Genomic DNA, 18109 nt, shown 5'->3' with positions numbered 1-18109 from the left:
ACACAAAAACCTTAAATGTAAATGGCACGTATATTCCTCCATTCTATTATGATTGAGAACATGACCTTGTTAACTTCTTTATTTCTTTGGACAAAAAGGAATGAAAATCCTCTAAGTTAGAAACTAAATGTAAACATAACTGTGAATCAATCAATGTCGTGTTAGCTGCTCTTTGTTTCCGAGAGGAATTGACGAAGCTTTCATGTTAGACTGAGACGGTGGTTGTCCCCTATCAGTGTCACTGGCTTCTGCTTTTGACTGAGCTTTGTTCAGTTCATTGGGTTTAGAAGAGCCTTGTGGATACCCTTTATCCTGGGGTACAACTCGCTGCAAAAACCTCTGTATCATCTCATAACTAGTGAATGTAATAACAGCAGATGGAGTTGTTCTTAAAAGATTCGTTGCACAACCACGATAAAACCCAGCAATGCCTTCCTTTTGAAACAACTTCTTGGTACAGTCAATAACCCCTGTATATTGTATCCCGTTATTTTTGGCCTGCCCTTGCTCTTGCAGCCGGGATCGTATTACCTGGAAATTTGAAATTTTAATTAGGATTTTTAATTATAAAAATACAAATTTTCATTCATAAACAAGTTTATTTTTTCAGAAAATTGATTTTTACATATTATAAAACTAGCTTATAATGTAAATTGATATCATATTTAGTTGATATACGATCTCTAACACCTTTCCCCGACATGTACATCTCAGCGCGAAGAATTGAACCTATAACCTTTTCCACTCTTGCTTCCAACTTTATCATCAAGTCATCCTTATATTTCACCTACTTATATATTTTGTAAATTGGTTTTATCTCTAATCGATATAAGATTTACTGTTGAAAACATGCAACATGCAGTTGAAATTGCAAAGAGTGTTTCTATTTTCCCGAACAAGGGTTAGTGATATAAAAGTGTTGGAAAGTACAAAGTTGTCACTCAAAGGAATGCTCAGGTTATGATCCATACATAGAAATTTAGCGAGAGAGAGGTCATACATACCTCATGTGGATAAGTCATTACAGAGGCAAACACTTTTGAAATTGATGATGCAATGGCAACACTTCCAGGACTTAGTTTATCAACAGTTGTGTTATCTAAAATATCCGAAAGTTTCATTTGATGAGCAACACGTACAGATAAAAAAACAGAAAGACACTTATTTCAAGAACTGCTGAATGAATGAAGACTTAATTCACTAGGCATCCATGCATACCTTTTTCTGCCATGTATGACTTGATCCTTTCAAATGCTGGAAATTGAATTGCAACATGACTTATGCCAGCCAATGAAGGAATAATGCCACTGTTTCACATTAACAAAATACTCTATGTCAACTAAATACACAGAAACAGACTCAAGCTATCACACTTTCAGTTCACTAAATCATTTTTTTCCCTTGGAAAGTGGTTTGATACTGTGCAGCAGTTATGACATGAAGGCTGTTTGCTTATATCTATGGACTACTCAACTTGGCATGATTTATATAAACATGGGTGAGGATCAATGAAGAAAGATGTATCATTTCAAATAGACATTTTTTCTCAATGATCCAACTGTTAACATTATATATAAAAAGAGAGCTAATTTTGATCTCAGAGAGCCAGCAAAAATTAACGGGGTAAAAGAAATTAACATGTAATCTGTTAACCACTGATCATTGGGAAATAATAGTGCAAATAAAAACAATTAGACACAAAAACAGTTTTGTCTTAAGATGGTTGCCATAATTTAATAGGCCCATAACATTAAACTTGAAACCAGGACAAAGAAACTGACCTATATAGGCCTCTTATGCCTTCCTCACGTGTAATCCTTGTCAGAGCAGACAGAACACTCTTGTAAGGAACAACATCGGGTCTCATTCCTTGTGTCTAATGGGTATCAGGAAAAAAATGAATTAATGAATGTCCAGTGTTGGCAAAAACAATATGAAAAAACCACTAATGTTTTAACAGTAAACTTTATCTAAACTTACTTGAAGTCTTGTCTTAACAACCCATAATGGATTTACAGAAATTGCTGTTGCTGCTCCAGCAGCAGCAGCAGCTGTCATATGTCCAAAAGTTGTGAGTTCCTTGCAACCATCTGATAGAGTATTTCCAACAAAGAACATCAATAAAAATATAGTCTATCCATCAAATTTAAATATTAGATCTGAAGAACTTCACTTCCAAAAATCACTTTTTGACAAATTTAGTATACCTGAAGCTTAAAGAGAAAAACATAAATGTGTAAAAAGTACTGAGAATTGGGATAATATATACCGCGTGAACGAAGCAGGTCTTTTAATAGCTCATAACTTGTGAAGTAAACCTACAATAAACTTAATATTATTTGAAAAAACATGAACTATGAAAAGAAAACATCATACAATTAAACAGTAAAATAAAGATAATCCATCATCTAATATAAAAAGAATACGATTAATCAATGCTCTGAAAAAGGATCCTCATGGACAAAGTAGATGCAACTGGTAAATGATTAAATACAGATTTATTTCACATATAATATGACCACACAAAGAGCATTTTTTTCTAAAACAGATGCAAATATTTGTTTTATCTCTTGACCCAAATAGAATTGGAGATTGACATAAACACTAGATTCTATAATAAAATGAAGCAAAAAAGAAAGTTAACACATTTTTTACCAATACTTTGTTAAACCAGTGATAATGATTAATGAACAATATTAGGAAGAACCTTAGAGAAAGACTGTAACCCAGACAGGATTTTGCGGCAAATAAGAATTGATTATAAAGATCATCAGTTAATATTTCAGAACAATGGAAAAACTTGTTTATAGCTAAGCCTAAAAATAAACAGAAGAGAAGACTGACATAAAAGTGGATTGTATTACAAAATGAAGCAAACAATGAAATAGAAAAAACACCTATTAAGGACACAGAATTTTGCAAACTAGTTGTAATAAATAATGTATTAGCAAGTAACTTGGTGAAGACTGTGTCACAGACAGATTATGAGACAAATACAATGTTTATGAAGATTATCATCAGATATGCATGAGACCAAGTCCTGACACAATGGGAAAGTTGCACTTTGGTGATGGGTTGGTCTTAGGTTTGAATCTGGAAGCAACCTCTTCGCATATGCAATGATAAAGCTGCATAGATGACCCTCTCTCATACCTTTGCATTGTGGGAAACCTTTTGACAATTGACCACATTAATTATTTTTATAAAACATGATCCGTATAATAGTTTGTATGTATGACATGAGAATATGGGAGTAATAATGCTTAAAGGAAGCAAAAACGGAAGCACATCCAAGGCACTGTTTCAAAAAGCCTTCAATTGCGTCTTTATCTACAACAGCCATTAATTAGAGGCAACAGGAAAAGAAACTCACTGCCCAGTTTGGAAGTAATGCCAGTATCGTCGGTGAAAGGCCACGGTACATTCCCCTGAAGCCCTCATTCCTTACTATATTTTGCAAGCTTGTGACAATGACATTACCTAGGAGAACCACAAAAGTTAGGCTAAAACATTAATCACTTAACAAATGCTGGACATAATTCTTTCATAGAGCTATATATCATTGACAGTTTGAATTGAACTAAGATCACCAAATTTAGACTACATGTTGATGACACAATCACAAAGACTAAACACTCAGAAGGATAAGCACTTCTAAAAAACCTTCGCAAAATCTTCTCAAGGACACATTGAACCAATAAACTTATGCCAATTATCAATGATTTGAAACTTCTTAATCTTAACAAAAATTCAACCTCAACCACAGCATTGTCAGAGACCTATTAACTGCGTGTTTGGTTTTGCCTCATACACCCATGATATTGCGATAAATCATGAGATATGATGTAAAAGCTATAAATTGGATCACTCTGGTAGCATAAAATGTGGAACCATACATGCAATAAGTAAAAGTTTCAAATTTCAGACCACACCAAGAGTTGCAATTGCAACATCTGAATTGCACCACTGCAATACAACACACTGGACACAATTTAAAGCCCTGCCTAAACAATCAACAAAAGACAAATACCTTTCTGCCCTTGAGGAAGGCCATGGACTTGTAGCCTAGTCTTGATCACATCCAACGGGCACACAAACGTAGCCGCTATTGCCCCTGCACAATGCAATTGTATAGTTAATCCATCAATACTGAATGTCACGCTGTAAAACAAGCCGTTCTGGAAAAGACTAGCATAGAAAGTACCACAACAGCAACTGAGAATCAAAATTCACAAATTGACACAGGCCCAATGATAAAGAACCCAAAATAGGAAAAGGGTCGTAGCGAAAGTTAATTACCTGCAGAGGCACCAGCAGCAGCGTGACAAATTAAAGCCCTAATGTCGAGACTAGCACTACAAGTTTCGCCATTGCTACTCATATTAGAATCCCAAAACGCAATTTATCAAAGTCGAAGGCAAGTAGTTCCTTAGTTTGCAGAAGAAGGGAAGGGAATTATTTTCATGGCAGATCTTAAATTCTTGTTTGTTTATATACAATCTTCAAAGTTTCAAGTGTTGAGAGGAGAAAAAAAAATAAAGGTGCGATTTGGGGGTTAACTTGAGAGCAGGGTTTTGTTTACGCGGCGAATGGGTCTAACGAAGGGGCTGAAACGTGTTCTTCGGGGAATGAAAAATTGCCAAGCAAAATCAACGGTCTCAAGAGTTGAAAGTTGAAAGAGAATGAGAAATTGTTGGGTTATTTCCACTCTTTTTCTCTCTCGTTGAATCGTTTCTTCTCTTTCTGGGTCCTTGGGGCGTTGAAATTCTCTTCAATTTCTCAATTAATTCACTTTAACTAATTCACTTTAAGTTCAAACAACTTGAAGCAGGGTTCCAAGGCTCAGCAAAAGATAAACGGTGTAGAACCCACGAGGGACGAGATCTTCTAATCTTCTTTGTGAGAGAAAAAAAAGGATCTTGATTCTTCTTGGCTCTTGGTTTTAATGGCTGCAATTGATGGGTCTTGAAGAAAGAAACTAGTTTTGTTTATGTTTCTTAAATTTGCAGAGACAGTAAAGGAAAACAGCTTATTCCAGACGCCACCTGTGAGGAACACATTCAAAGAAAACTCATTCTGTCGATTTTATTTAAATGGATTACTTGTCATCGCCGCCGCAATTAATCTTTTGTAGCACCTTTATCTGTTACGGGAAAACTATTAGCTTGATTCTGTGTTGAACACAAATAAGTTTACATGTGTCGATTTTTTTCCAGGTGGCACATGTTGCAATAAAGATTACCCATCTAAACACACTTTTTAAAAGGATGACGATGCTTTCGAAATATATTTTTGAAAATATTTTAACATGTATTATTTATTCAAAATTATTTTATAATCAATAATAATCATAAACGATCAAATATCACAAGTAGATAATATTAAATTGTTATTAAAAAATTATTAAAATATCGTTATATTTTTCAAAAATATGTTAGATTTAGGTTATTTTGGTCATTGAAAAGCAAATTCTGGTCTTTGTTTATCATCAATGGGGGCGAAAACACCATTTTGGTTTTATATTTCTTAAAGAAAAAAAACGCTTTTAAAATTAATATATTAATATATATATATATATATATATATATATATATATATATATATATATATATATATATTAATTAGGAGATAGGAGTAAGATTAAAAGTTTAATGCATGATATTATTCGTTATGATAGCTTGATTTGCAGTTAATTAATATCTTTTGCACAAAAAATAGTCTTAAAAATTTTGTGAAAACTATAAGCTCTAAATACAAATTGTTAAAGGAAAAACTCAATATGGAAAAAGTTAGGAAGAAAAAGATAACCAAACATGAACAACCTTCAAATTCTAAATTTAGACATAATAAAACATGGTTTCGAAAATCTAGAAGACAATTTAAGGAAGAAAAATCATAAACCAAACCACCATACTAAAGTCTAAAAATAGTATCTGTTACAATTGTAGAAAATCAGGTCACACCTAAATGATGTATATTCAAAGAGGAAATCAATAATCTTAATCTAGAATAAAAGAGAAAATCAACAGCCTTCAAGTAGAAACCTCGTAACAAGAATTTAATCCAAAATCCTTTAAAGAAAATCTTAATGAAATACAAAAAAGATGAACAAGAATCATAGTATGACAACATTCCAACGGTGAATGTTTTAACAAAAAAAGCAAGATCATCTCGTATTTGAAGCAATCAAACCTTAGAACAAGTTCTTAGGAACAATATAGTAATCATGATCTAGTCCCTTGTCTTTATCATGGTCTGTTTTAATATAATCTATCTACTCTATGGATTGCTAACAAGTACGATTTTAAGATGATTCTCAAAAGGCTAGAAAAATTTACTTGTTACCATTAAGATTTCCAAATGAAAATCCACAATCACAAAAAAGAAATCAAAGAACAAGAGAAAGTCTATAACTATTTATTATCCAATTTAGAAGAATTTTCTCACTATGAAGAAGCTCTTATAAAAGATCTAGAACAAAACCCAGATGTGAGTGACTAGGTCTTATCAATCATTTAACTCATACATAAGTTTTTTTTATAAAAATAGTAGAAGACTTTATCTTAAAAATTATCACTAAAAAACACATTAAAAATTCTCTTTGTAAGTTATTCTTTTGATTCTTTCTTCAAATCTTTTTCTATTTAAAGGCTTATCAAAATATATCCGTTAGACTTGAGTTTTTGCCTTGAATCTTGTGTCTTCCTTATGTCGTGTGAAGCGATCGTTAGTTAAAATCAACCTGTCAGACATGTTTTTTAAGTACTTTGATAGAAGTAGGTTGTACTATTTTCCTAACATGACTTTTGATGGAAAGAACATTCTGTGAATATCTTCTTTGTCTCTAACGTCCACTTCTAATATATTTCGAATAGAGTAGGTGGATGTGTGTAGTAAGTGATCTGCACAAAATAGAGTAGATATGCATGCAGCATATATGCCTTTTCTCTTATCACTTTTATTTTTTTTTAACGTTGAGCATTTATTGACATTTAATGCTTGTTCAGAACATCAAAGTGTTTTTTACGTTTTCTACCATTTAGGTAGTATTTTATCATTTAAGCTTTTCTCTTAAGATATCAATTATTTGTTAAGGACTTTATCGTTGGACGAAGTACGAGGTTTAGCTCATAGTATCGTCTAGACTGTTGTAAACACTTTAATATTCTGCATCCTTCAACTAGAGCATTTAACAAGTTTGTCCTCTACAAGTTTTTGGAATATTGATTGAGACTTTTAAAGGGATTTTACCAAAAACATTGTCGAGACACTTTTACGTTTTTTTGAGAGTTTGACTGATTACCATTTTCAATAGTATAGCTTTCGCTTTTAGCACAACTCTCATAGACACTTTAACTTTTGGAATTGTTTAGTATAGTGTCTCGTTTAGGCCTAAGTGTTTTTCTAAGGCTTTCCTATGTTAGGTATTTAGAAATTTTGAGCTTAACATTTTAACATTTGAGTTTTGTTATCCTAATATTTTAGTGATGGCATCCTCATATTCTCATTTCATTTAATGTTGTTTTGTTAAACTTCAAAACATATGAGAGAGTTTAGATATATTACTCTTATAGACGATTTTTTTTAACACTAAGCACTCTGGTCGTGTGTGTGCTGCTGGATCAGGAGTTGGTATTTGACATTATTTTGGAAAAGTGAAGTTGTACTCTGTGAGCTAAGTTGTACTCTCTTACTATGAGATGTTTCTTGTAATTTTCATTTGTGAGTTGTTGATCATAAGGGGAGTTTAAGAAGGTGATACCTGGAGATGTTTGTACTTGGTGTAGCCTAGAAAGGTTTGCACTCCTGATACCTAGAGAGGCTGACACTCGTTGTAACTTGGATAAGGTGATACTTGTTTATTGTCAAGGAAATTTATTAGTGAAATTTCTTAAGCGGGTTGATTAAGATGTTGAACGTAACCTCAATAGTGAGAGGGACCAGTATAAATCCTTTTTGTGTGCTTTTCTCTCTCCCAAGCTTTTACTTTGATTATTTGTATGCACAAAAATTGTTTGAATTTGTATATAAGCTTTATTCACCCCTTTCTAGAGCCACAACACACTAATAAAGTATAGATAGGGCTAATCAACTCAAGGTCGTCTAATTGCAATCTCAGTAAACATATTTCAAAAGGTGTCAACATAAGCTAAAAGTCTGAAAGAACGTTAAAGTAAAAAAAAGGGAAGTTTTGTTGATAATGGGTGTGCTTAAAAGAGTAAATAAAAAAATTAAATGACAAATTGATTCTCTAGTTCTTTCATAGTTAATTTTTTTAAAATTTATCATTTAATGATCATTCATCCAAATTTAAATAAACTCAAATTAACCAAACAAACATCAATCAATGTTGGAAGTCCCACATCGACTAGAGATAATGCCAATTTATAATATACAAGTGAGGTGCAAACCTCACCTTACAAGCCGGTTTTATGGGGTTGAGTTAGGCTTAAAACCCACTTTCTAATATGGTATCAGAGTCATGCTTAGAGCCTATCCTAGCGAGTTCTAAGTGGGCATTTCTGTTTCCACCCTTTGTCGGGCCGCTGTCGGACTACCCATTAATTTCTACTATCTCGCACGAGATGTCTATACCTTGGTGTGATAGGGGTGTGTTGAAAGTCCCACATCGACTAGAGATAAGGTCAATTTATAATATATAGTGAGGTGTAAACCTCACCTTACAAGCCGATTTTATGGGGGTTGAGTTAGGCTTAAAATCCACTTTCTAATAATCAATTCATTAAGTATGTCTCATGTTTTCAAATGTCTATGTTTGATATTTACACAATTTTATCTCTTGAATTAAGCAACAAAAGATTGTTAAAATTGAGAAAATTAGTAAGAACTTCAATTAAAGAACAAGGTTGAATTATCAAGAAGTGTTATGAAATAACCCAAGAGCAGAAACTGAAATTCAAAAAATTTACTAATGAACTCACGAGAAAATCAAACTAGAAAGGTTAAGTCTTCCATGCAGAAGACAAGAGAAAGAATTACAAAAGGAGAAATATAAAAATCTAGTGTATGACTTTGAGTTGAGCAAATAGGCGTGAGTGGTGAGGAATGATCACTCTCTTCAACCATCAACTATTTATGTAGCAGGAACAATCCTTACAACTCTAAATTAATAACTATATGATTCTATAGTGACTTTAGTTTCAAACACAAGAAAGTTAAGATTTGATATTCTAAATGTAAGTAAAAATGTAATCATCAAATATCTCTATTTTGCAAGGAAAAACTCTTATGAAATTGAAGAATGATCGAATAGGTAGAAAATTAAACAAAAGAATACATAATTGTAGGTAAAATACAGTGTTCAAGAAATCAAAGAATCAGGAAAAAGAAGAATAAAATTCCCTATATTAACAAATAAAAAAGTAACTTCAATCAAGAAGAGAATTAAAGATGATATAGAGTCTACACGGGATAAATTCTCTAACTCTCAAGTGTTTATATATATATATATATATATATATATATATATATATATATATATATATATATATATATATATATATATATATATGTAAAGCACTCATGTAAACAAATACTATCATAACTTAACAAGACTTTAGTGTCCATAATCATTTAATAACATCCAAGATCAAGGAAACTTCATATTAGTTTTAATGAGGAAGCCATAAAAGTGAATCCATTTAGGATTAGAATCTTAAAACCCAAAGAAAATACAGGAGAAATGGGGAAAATTCAAAAATAAAAGTAATGTACAACTTTAATATTACAATTGAACTCCTTTTTTTTTTTTTTTTTTCAGTTCCGCTTCAACACTTTTTTATCTTTTGCTGCTTGAGCAAATACTTATTTATTTCTATTTCTCTTTTGTCTCTACATTTACATATATATATATATATATATATATATATATATATATATATATATATATATTAATTCTTTATTTTCTTTATCGGAGTTACTCAAAAAGATCCAAATAAAAATAAAATAGTTTATCTTTTCAAAGTACAAACTACCCAATTGAACTGCCATTTACCAGCACCACATGTATACCATTTAAATAGCTAGGCCACCATTGCTATCACCACATATATAGCATTTAAGAGATAGTAGATAGCTGTCACATTTCCAGTGAAAACGTTCACAAATCCATCACCCGATTAGAAATTTTGCACACTGCTACTTATTAATTCTGCACTGGTATTCATAAAATTCATGCAATGTAATAACTGAGCAGAGGCTCAATCATCCTGTGTGCAACTCTGGTAAGGGACCAATCACTAGAATAATTTTATTTAATGTATAATTAACTATATAATACCTTACGGTGAAAAATAACATTAAGTAATTATGTTTTATAACATAATGTGTTTTTTTTACGTGGTAGGATAATAGATTGTGAATTATATTAAGTTCGGGAAATGACGAGTAGAGATGTCTATTTAGCTCACTTAGGGTTTGGAAGTGACATGTATGGGTTAGGACCAGAGAAGTTTGTAAACCAAAAAACTTTTCATTGAAAAAATTCATGATAAGTAGAGATGTTTATTTGATTTATTTACGGTTTAGGGCTTGAAAGTGAATTATATGGGTTAGGACCAAAGAAGTTTGTAGGACCAAAAAAATTCTTCATTGGAAAAACTTATAAAATCCTAGATGTCAAAATATTTCGGTTGTAGAATCGAAATTGTCTCTTTTATTGTGTTTTATATGTTTTAATATTTAAGTCTCATTTTTTTTATTATCGTTCATCTTTAAATCCAAATCTAGTTTAATTAAAGTAGAGGTTACATACAGAAAATATACTGACACAGAAGATATACTGATGTTAAAGTTAGTGATCATTAAATAGTTACAATAACTAATGTGTATTAAATACAATCACTTATTTCTTTACCTAAAACTCGATAAACTTTGGATTAACGACAAAAACATAATCACAATTCATAATCATAATTTGTTTTAAGGTAATTAATGTTAGTAATAATCTCATAATAATTTGTGGGTCACATAATCATCCTACCATCTATCACTTAAACATAATAATATAGAGATTCATATAGTACAATAAAAGAAATATCAATATGATATTTTTCTAAAAAAAATAGATACTACAAATTTAATCTAATGTATAACATCTCCAATAAATAACTAGATAACATAATAGTATTAAACAAAATTGTTTAATGTTAAAAAAATTAAACGACTAAGAATCTAAATTGTATGTGTGTACTACACGAGGAAGATTAATTTAAACAATAATATTAAATTCCGAAAAATATTAAAACTAAAAAAGAAAAGCAGTTGCGAATTATTTAAAATTATTCATAAAATCCACATTACTTTAATTAACTTACTATTAATTCCCTAATATAAAACATAGCTTACATTGAATCATAGACGAAATCAAAATAAAAGTTTCTGAAAATTTTCAAAACAAAAGAAAAATACCCAAATATAATACTAATAATTTTAGAAAAAATTGAAAAACAATAATCAATATCCGATGATGTTTTAATTTACAATATTCCTCGGCATCATTGACTTGCTTCAGGGATCGAGAGTGACCCAGACAGCGATTCCAACCCTTCATCACACGGCAACATCTGGACCCGACGCAATTCCTCAATCATCTTCACCACGTGGCTCATCTTGAGCCGTTGATGAGGTTCGGTCTCAGTGCACTCGATAGCTATCTGCAGCAGCGCCACCATCTCCTCCTCAATGTCCTTATAGCTCATCAGTTCTAAATCGAATACCTCGGCCGTCCACTCCTCTCTCCCAACCGACCGGACCCACCTGGGCAGATCCACCACGGTGGAGGGGCACTTCCCCGTCAGCATCTCTATTAATAAGACGCCAAAGGAGTACACGTCAGACATCTGTGTCTGCTTGCGACCGTCCGATACCTCTGGCGCCCGGTAGCCGTTGGATCTTAGAATGGAGGCGCCAGCGAAGATGGAGAGACCAAAGTCCGCGACGCGCGCGTTGCCCGCCACGTCAATAAGAACATTGGTGGCTTTGATGTTTCCATGGGTGAGTTTATGTTTGTGAATGAATGCCACGCCTCGTGCCGCTCCAGCTGCGATCTTCAACCTCGTTGTCCAGTCCAGTGGGGTCCGCCCTGGTCCTCGATTACCTGTCGGATGACACTCATTTTTCTTATTTACTCTTTTGCCCCTTCTCAACCCCATGTAATTTTTTTATTTTGGTTTTTTAATATTTTTCTATTACCAACTAATTAAATAATTTTATATCCCTTAAATTATTACAAGATATCTCATTTTTTATTTTAATTCCTGTAACATAATTTTCTTCAATTTTTATTCTTCCAAAGTTTTCAATAGCTATTTTCATTTCTTGTATTCATTTTAAGATACATAAATAATAATATACTTTCTGGGACAATTCATATGAACAATACGTTACAACACCGCCAGTATTCGCTTGAATCTTTTTATTTAGTGTATAACCAATTAACTAGTGTTATATAATATTAATAATATAAATAATTTTTATATATTTAAAACAAATTAAAGATCTATTTATAAAAATTAAAATAAAATATCACTCTAGTTTATTAATTAAAATCATGGTATAATATATATAAAAATTCACGCTTATTCTTCCCGTCTTTTCTTAAAATTTTATATAATTCTGTAACATTTACAGCAATTTATTTTCAACAGATAAATAGAAAAATATATTTAAACAATTCAGAAAATAATAGAATAAAATTGTACGACTGTAGTTTCTCTCAAATTTTAATGATGACCAACGTAAAATTAGAAGAATGACGCACTAGAACAAAATTGAGAAAATGTAAAACAAAACAGTAACGTAATTTACATAAAATAAAGTATGAATCGTATTTTCAAACACGTCTTTAAACATGAGTTGAATTTGCTAACAAATAAATAAATTATTTGAAAGTTTCTTTTCATTTAGTGATCTTTTTCTGTTGTATTTTAATATTTAGTAAATTTGATTTTTTTAAGAAATCTAGTACATTTTAATTAATAGAGAAAGAAGTCGGATAAATATAACAAATATCGGTCATTTCTTATGTAAAGACTTGTCATATTAATTATAAGGTTTGATTTTAATTTTAGATTTTAATTTTAATTTTACTTAATCAATTAACTAATTTTAAGATTAAGTTCATTTTTAATCTAATTTTAACCTCCCTTTTACACACAAGTCTCTACATATATTTATAAAAAAAAGCATAAAAAAAATTAATCAACTAAACTATCATACTTTCAGATGTTCAAATCTTAGTTAGACTTCTTATCTTAAAATTTTGACTGTAATTTAATTTCGAAGACGTTGTTCAATTCATCGTATCACCTCAATTGATTAGGTATAAAATGAGAGAGTTTATCAGTTTTAGATGAAAGGGAAAGAAGTAAAGGCTAAAATTAATTAATTTAAATTTAGAAGGCTTAATTAATAAGTAAATTTAAAAAAAGAAAAACATACATAACCTAAAGGTAATCAATAGAAGAAAATGGCATTAAGTATCTTAATAATGTGGCTTTTCCAGTTTAATATGGTATATTAGCATGGGCATCTCACTTTTGTATAAGGGTTCAAATGTTTATGATTGGCCTACTTTGCTTTTTTTTAGTTACATTTTCTGCTTTGGGTGGCTAAAGATAAAAGTAAAAGACCGAAGGTTGTTCAAGAAAAGAACAAAAAGCAAAGAAGAAAATAGATCAAGTGTGTCTGTTCTTTTCCTCACTTTTATAAGGAAAGAATCTAACACAGAAATGCAGTCTGTTCTTCTTAGCAGTAAACCCTTACTACTCCTGGTTCATTTTACTGGTCTTTTTCCTCTGATGTTTTAAATAATATTAAAAAAAATTTTAAAATATTGTACTTTGAAAATTTAACAAATAATTAGATTGAAAATTTTATATCGAGATAAAACCAATTTATAATATATAAATAAATTTAAATTTTATTTTAAAAACTGATTTTGTGAGGTTAAATTAGATTTAAAGTTTACTTTTTAACAATAATACCATAAAAAATTAATAGAAAATTGAAATTTACCGTATGAAAAAATAGCAAAAGAGATGAAAGTGAAGGAAGAAGGGCAGGTTGATGTTTTGATGCAAAGAAAGATGCATGATCAATGTGGGCCCCTACCATAAAAACAAAAACATAACTAGTTTGATTTTGGTACCCTACATGCATGGCTGTCTTATTCATTACACCATCATGGATGAATAATTTGGGTGCCAGACTTTGGTGGTGACATTTTTTAACCTTACACACTATATTTTATGTTTAATCTTTCCTTCGACAAAAATGGGGAAATTAGATTGAAGAGTAGAAAGGATAAAAGAAGAGAAATAAAGAAGAGAGTGACTGTTTCAACTAAAGAGAAGAAGATGGAAAATAAATATAAATATATTGTGAAAAGTGTGTGAACTCATATATAAAATAAAAATATTATAAATTGAAAATTTTTTAAAATTACTGAGAAAATCTCAAACAATAGTTTAAGAACTAGATTTTCTTTGATAGCACGAAGGAATCTTTCCACAATTATTTTTTAAAAAAATTAGATGGAAAAGAAAGAAAGTTAAAATAAAGTAAAAGAAATATAAATGAATTTTTCATATCTTAAAAGTAATTTATATATATTTAAAAAAAATTGAGATACTAATTTTTTTTTTAAAAAGCCTATAGTTGATTTTAATTTTCAGCAATTTTTTTTATTTTTCCATTCTAAATGCTTTTATGAAAAAAAGTTATAAAAAAACTGATATATCCTTTTGTTTTAATACATTAAATATTGTTTCTATTATTGAGAAAATTTTCTATCGTAATATTCATAATCATGATAGTGAATTGATTCTATATCTAATAGAATAAACAGTGACACGTAATTGTCACGTACCATTATTTGTTAATATTGGAAAAGGTAATATTACATAAATTTCAAAAATTGAGGGATGAAATTGATATTTTTATTAATTTAAAAAATAAATTATACAATTAAATAAAAAATTAATAAAAAGGATAATTATATTTCATAACTTAGGTTAAGTAAAGTAGAAAATCACAGCAATTAGAGTCTACATATGTATAAAGAAGACCAGAGAAAAAAAGTATATTGCCTGAGTTTTAGTTTGGAGCTAGAGATGGATAATTTATATTCTTCTTAAACTAAATATAAGGGGAAAAAAATCTAATTGATTTAGCTATATGTAAAATTGTAGTGTTTTTAAATCTTATTTGATGTTATTATTTAAAAAATACTCTTATCTTTAAATTTAAATATATCATTTTCATCCTAGTTTAAGAAAAATGCTTCTTTATGTATATATATATATATATATATATATATATATATATATATATATATATATATATATATATATATTAAATAAACTTAACAACTATTCTCATGATAAGTGTTTATAATTGAATCAGAAGGTATGGAAATGGACAAGGTTCCTACAATTTCATAAATGTTGTCAGAATTGGAGATTTGACTTCCCTATTATGGATAATTTTTTAATTCAAATATTTAAACTTGTTAATTTCATTCTAAATTTTATCAAGAAATTCATCCAAAGTTATTTATGAGGTATGTTGAAAAAAGTAGATTTTTTTTTTTAATTCTTACTTCTCTACATTAAGCAGAATAATTTTATTGTAATTTGAAAGGGTTGAAATAATAATAAGAGTAAAAAAGCATTACTTACCGTGGAGAAGGAATGAGAAGCTAGCGTTGCACATGTAATCAGAGACGAGGAATTTGTCGTCTTTGGTGAAACAGTAAGCCCTCAAACTAACAACGTTTGAGTGTCTCAAACTTCCAAGCACTTCCATTCGTTGGTGGAATTCCTTCTTCCCTCCAACACTAACCTCCTTCAGCCTCTTCACCGCCACCACAGTTCCGTCGTCAAGCACGGCTTTATAGGCACTCCCCAACGCACCTTTTCCCAACAACTCCGCCGACGAACGCAACAGCTCCTCCAACTCAAACCTCCTCACCCCTTCCAAAAACACCATTCCATCACCCTTATACTCATCCACCGTCTTCCAACTCCTCCTCTCTTTTTCCTCTTTTCTCAATTGTGCAGCAGCAGAGTAGTTCCTCCAGAAATAGTAGTAGAGAAGCAGCGACACCAAAGCCAGCACCAGCACGTCCCCCACCACAATACCCACCAAGACCAACACCCCCATTATTCTCTCCCGCCCGCGGGGTTTGGAAAAACCGGTGTCGTTTCGCGGCTTCAATGGGGAAGCCAGGGCCGGGATGATTGCCTCGCCTTTGCTTCTGCTTTTGCCTTTGGCTATGCATTCTTGCAAGGGAGCTCCGCAGAGGGACGGGTTGTGAGAAAACGCGGATCCAGGGAAACCCGAGAACGATTCGGGTATTTGACCCGTCAGGAGGTTGTTTGAGACGTTAAAGTCTTGAAGACGAGAGAGGTTGATGTTGCTGGGAATGCGGCCGCGGAAACGGTTGGAGTCGAGGCGGAGGGTGAGGAGGTGGGTCCAGCGATTGAAAGTGGGGGGGATTTCGCCGGAGAGACTGTTGTGTGAGAGATCAAGGCGGTAGAGAGAGGTGAGCGTGGCGGGGAAGGGGCCGGAGAAGTTGTTGTGGGAGAGGAAGAGAAGGCGGAGCGCGGTGAGGTTGGCGAGAGAGGTGATGGGGCCGTTCAAACGGTTGCGTTTTAGGCTGAGGATACGAAGTTGGGTGAGAGAGGTTAGGGGGTGGATGGAGCCTGTGAGGTTTAGGTCTTGAAGGACGAGGCGAGAGACACGGTTACGGAGACAAGAGACACCGTACCAAGTGCAGGGGTCTGAGGTTGTGGAGTTCCACTGGGCGAGATTGTTGGAAGGGTCGGAAGCGGCTTTGAACGACATTAGAGGGTGGAAGTCGGGGTTTATGGAGTGAGTGAGGAGGGAGAGGTAAAGCAACATGAAAATAGAGGTGAGAAGGAAGAGGAAAGGGGAAGGGAGTGACGCTAATGCCATTGCCATTTGGTGCTGCCAGTGATGAAACCGCAGCGGTTGGTTTAGTATTAGTGCCAGCAGAAATGGAAAATAAAGAAAAGAAACGTCGACAACAACTTTTTTTTTAAAATTAAATTATTTAATAAATAAATAAATAAAATCATTGTAATTTGGTCGTATAAAAATGCAATTATAATTTAGTTACATAACAATGAATGTATATTATAACTTATCATCTACGGAAAATAAAATGCTGGTTATTCTACTTACATATTTATAAAAATAGTGATATTTTTTTATGATGGGACAATTTAAAGTTAAAATTATGGTAATTTAAAAAAAAATTACAAGTAAGTTTGTTAAAGTGACACGACCTTCATACGAGGAAGTCGTGATAATTCTCAACCATTTTATTCTAATCAAATTGAAGTTATTTTAAATTCTCATGGTGACGGAAGATTTTTACAAAACACTTATTCACATTTTTTTTGTTAAGGTTAACTTAAGTTGTCTTGAACATAGTTAGTTAAATTTTTTCTATGTTTTTTACGTTTGAACTCCAAATCGTACGAGTGAATACTTGTCAGAGACACTCTAACGCTTAAATCAGAGACACACTAAAATCTTAAATTTATAATAAATGCAATCATATACCTCTTTACCTTTGACATGTATTTAAAGGTTTCGGACTCATGATTACCAAAGTCGTTATCACAATACAATAAAAAAAATGTAATCTAATAATATTGAAACACACAATAATAAATAATTAAATTAAATTAGGTGGGTTGGTCATCTAACTCGACTCACCACGCGTTCAACCCAGGTGAGTCAGGTTATGAGTGGATCGGCTTGAAAATTGACCCGTATAAAAAAATTACATTTTTTTCAAACTCAACTCAGTCCGAACTTGTGGTGGGCCGGGTTGGCCCGCAGATTTTAACCCATTTTGACAACACTACATTTAGATGTTAGGAATTGATATAAGATTGTAGTTGGATACATAGTCATTATCTTAAATCAGGTGATCCATTCAAGTAGTCATTAAAGAATCATACTGAAGTTTAGCGATCCTAAGCTTTAAATCTATTCCACACATCTTAATCATCTGAAAGTTACTCGTTTTGTAATCCAAATTGTTTTCTGACAT

The 18109-nt window shown here is 31.8% G+C and overlaps 2 protein-coding genes across 2 annotated transcripts; both read right to left on the bottom strand.

Moving 5' to 3' along the window:
* Positions 1 to 5113, bottom strand: LOC108334713 (nicotinamide adenine dinucleotide transporter 2, mitochondrial). The gene is made up of 9 exons (XM_017570634.2): positions 4300 to 5113; positions 4031 to 4114; positions 3374 to 3480; positions 2270 to 2318; positions 1981 to 2090; positions 1782 to 1876; positions 1219 to 1307; positions 1005 to 1099; positions 1 to 531 (listed from the first exon to the last, which is right to left on the bottom strand). Exons 1-9 carry the CDS (start codon positions 4379 to 4381, stop codon positions 151 to 153), a joined length of 1092 nt encoding a protein of 363 aa, XP_017426123.1. The 5' UTR covers positions 4382 to 5113; the 3' UTR covers positions 1 to 150.
* A 6209-nt stretch (positions 5114 to 11322) lies between these two features.
* Positions 11323 to 17037, bottom strand: LOC108334662 (probable leucine-rich repeat receptor-like protein kinase At1g68400). The gene is made up of 2 exons (XM_017570559.2): positions 15702 to 17037; positions 11323 to 12118 (listed from the first exon to the last, which is right to left on the bottom strand). Exons 1-2 carry the CDS (start codon positions 16984 to 16986, stop codon positions 11517 to 11519), a joined length of 1887 nt encoding a protein of 628 aa, XP_017426048.1. The 5' UTR covers positions 16987 to 17037; the 3' UTR covers positions 11323 to 11516.
* Between the last annotated feature and the right edge of the window lie 1072 nt (positions 17038 to 18109).

Source organism: Vigna angularis, chromosome 10 (genome assembly GCF_016808095.1).
Source record: "Vigna angularis cultivar LongXiaoDou No.4 chromosome 10, ASM1680809v1, whole genome shotgun sequence".
In the NCBI taxonomy this organism is placed as follows: domain Eukaryota; kingdom Viridiplantae; phylum Streptophyta; class Magnoliopsida; order Fabales; family Fabaceae; genus Vigna; species Vigna angularis.
Note: the sequence above shows the minus strand (reverse complement) of the source record. Positions and strands in the feature narration are given on the sequence as shown.

Coding starts and splice junctions, on each gene's coding strand:
- LOC108334713 (XM_017570634.2), bottom strand. CDS start 4,381: ATGAGTAGCAATGGCGAAACTTGTAGTGCTAGTCTCGACATTAGGGCT. Junction 4,115..4,299: donor TGCTGCTGGTGCCTCTGCAG/GTAATTAACTTT, acceptor TGCATTGTGCAG/GGGCAATAGCGGCTACGTTT. Junction 2,319..3,373: donor CATTACTTCCAAACTGGGCA/GTGAGTTTCTTT, acceptor AGTTTATTGTAG/GTTTACTTCACAAGTTATGA.
- LOC108334662 (XM_017570559.2), bottom strand. CDS start 16,986: ATGGCAATGGCATTAGCGTCACTCCCTTCCCCTTTCCTCTTCCTTCTC. Junction 12,119..15,701: donor CTTCTCATTCCTTCTCCACG/GTAAGTAATGCT, acceptor GTCATCCGACAG/GTAATCGAGGACCAGGGCGG.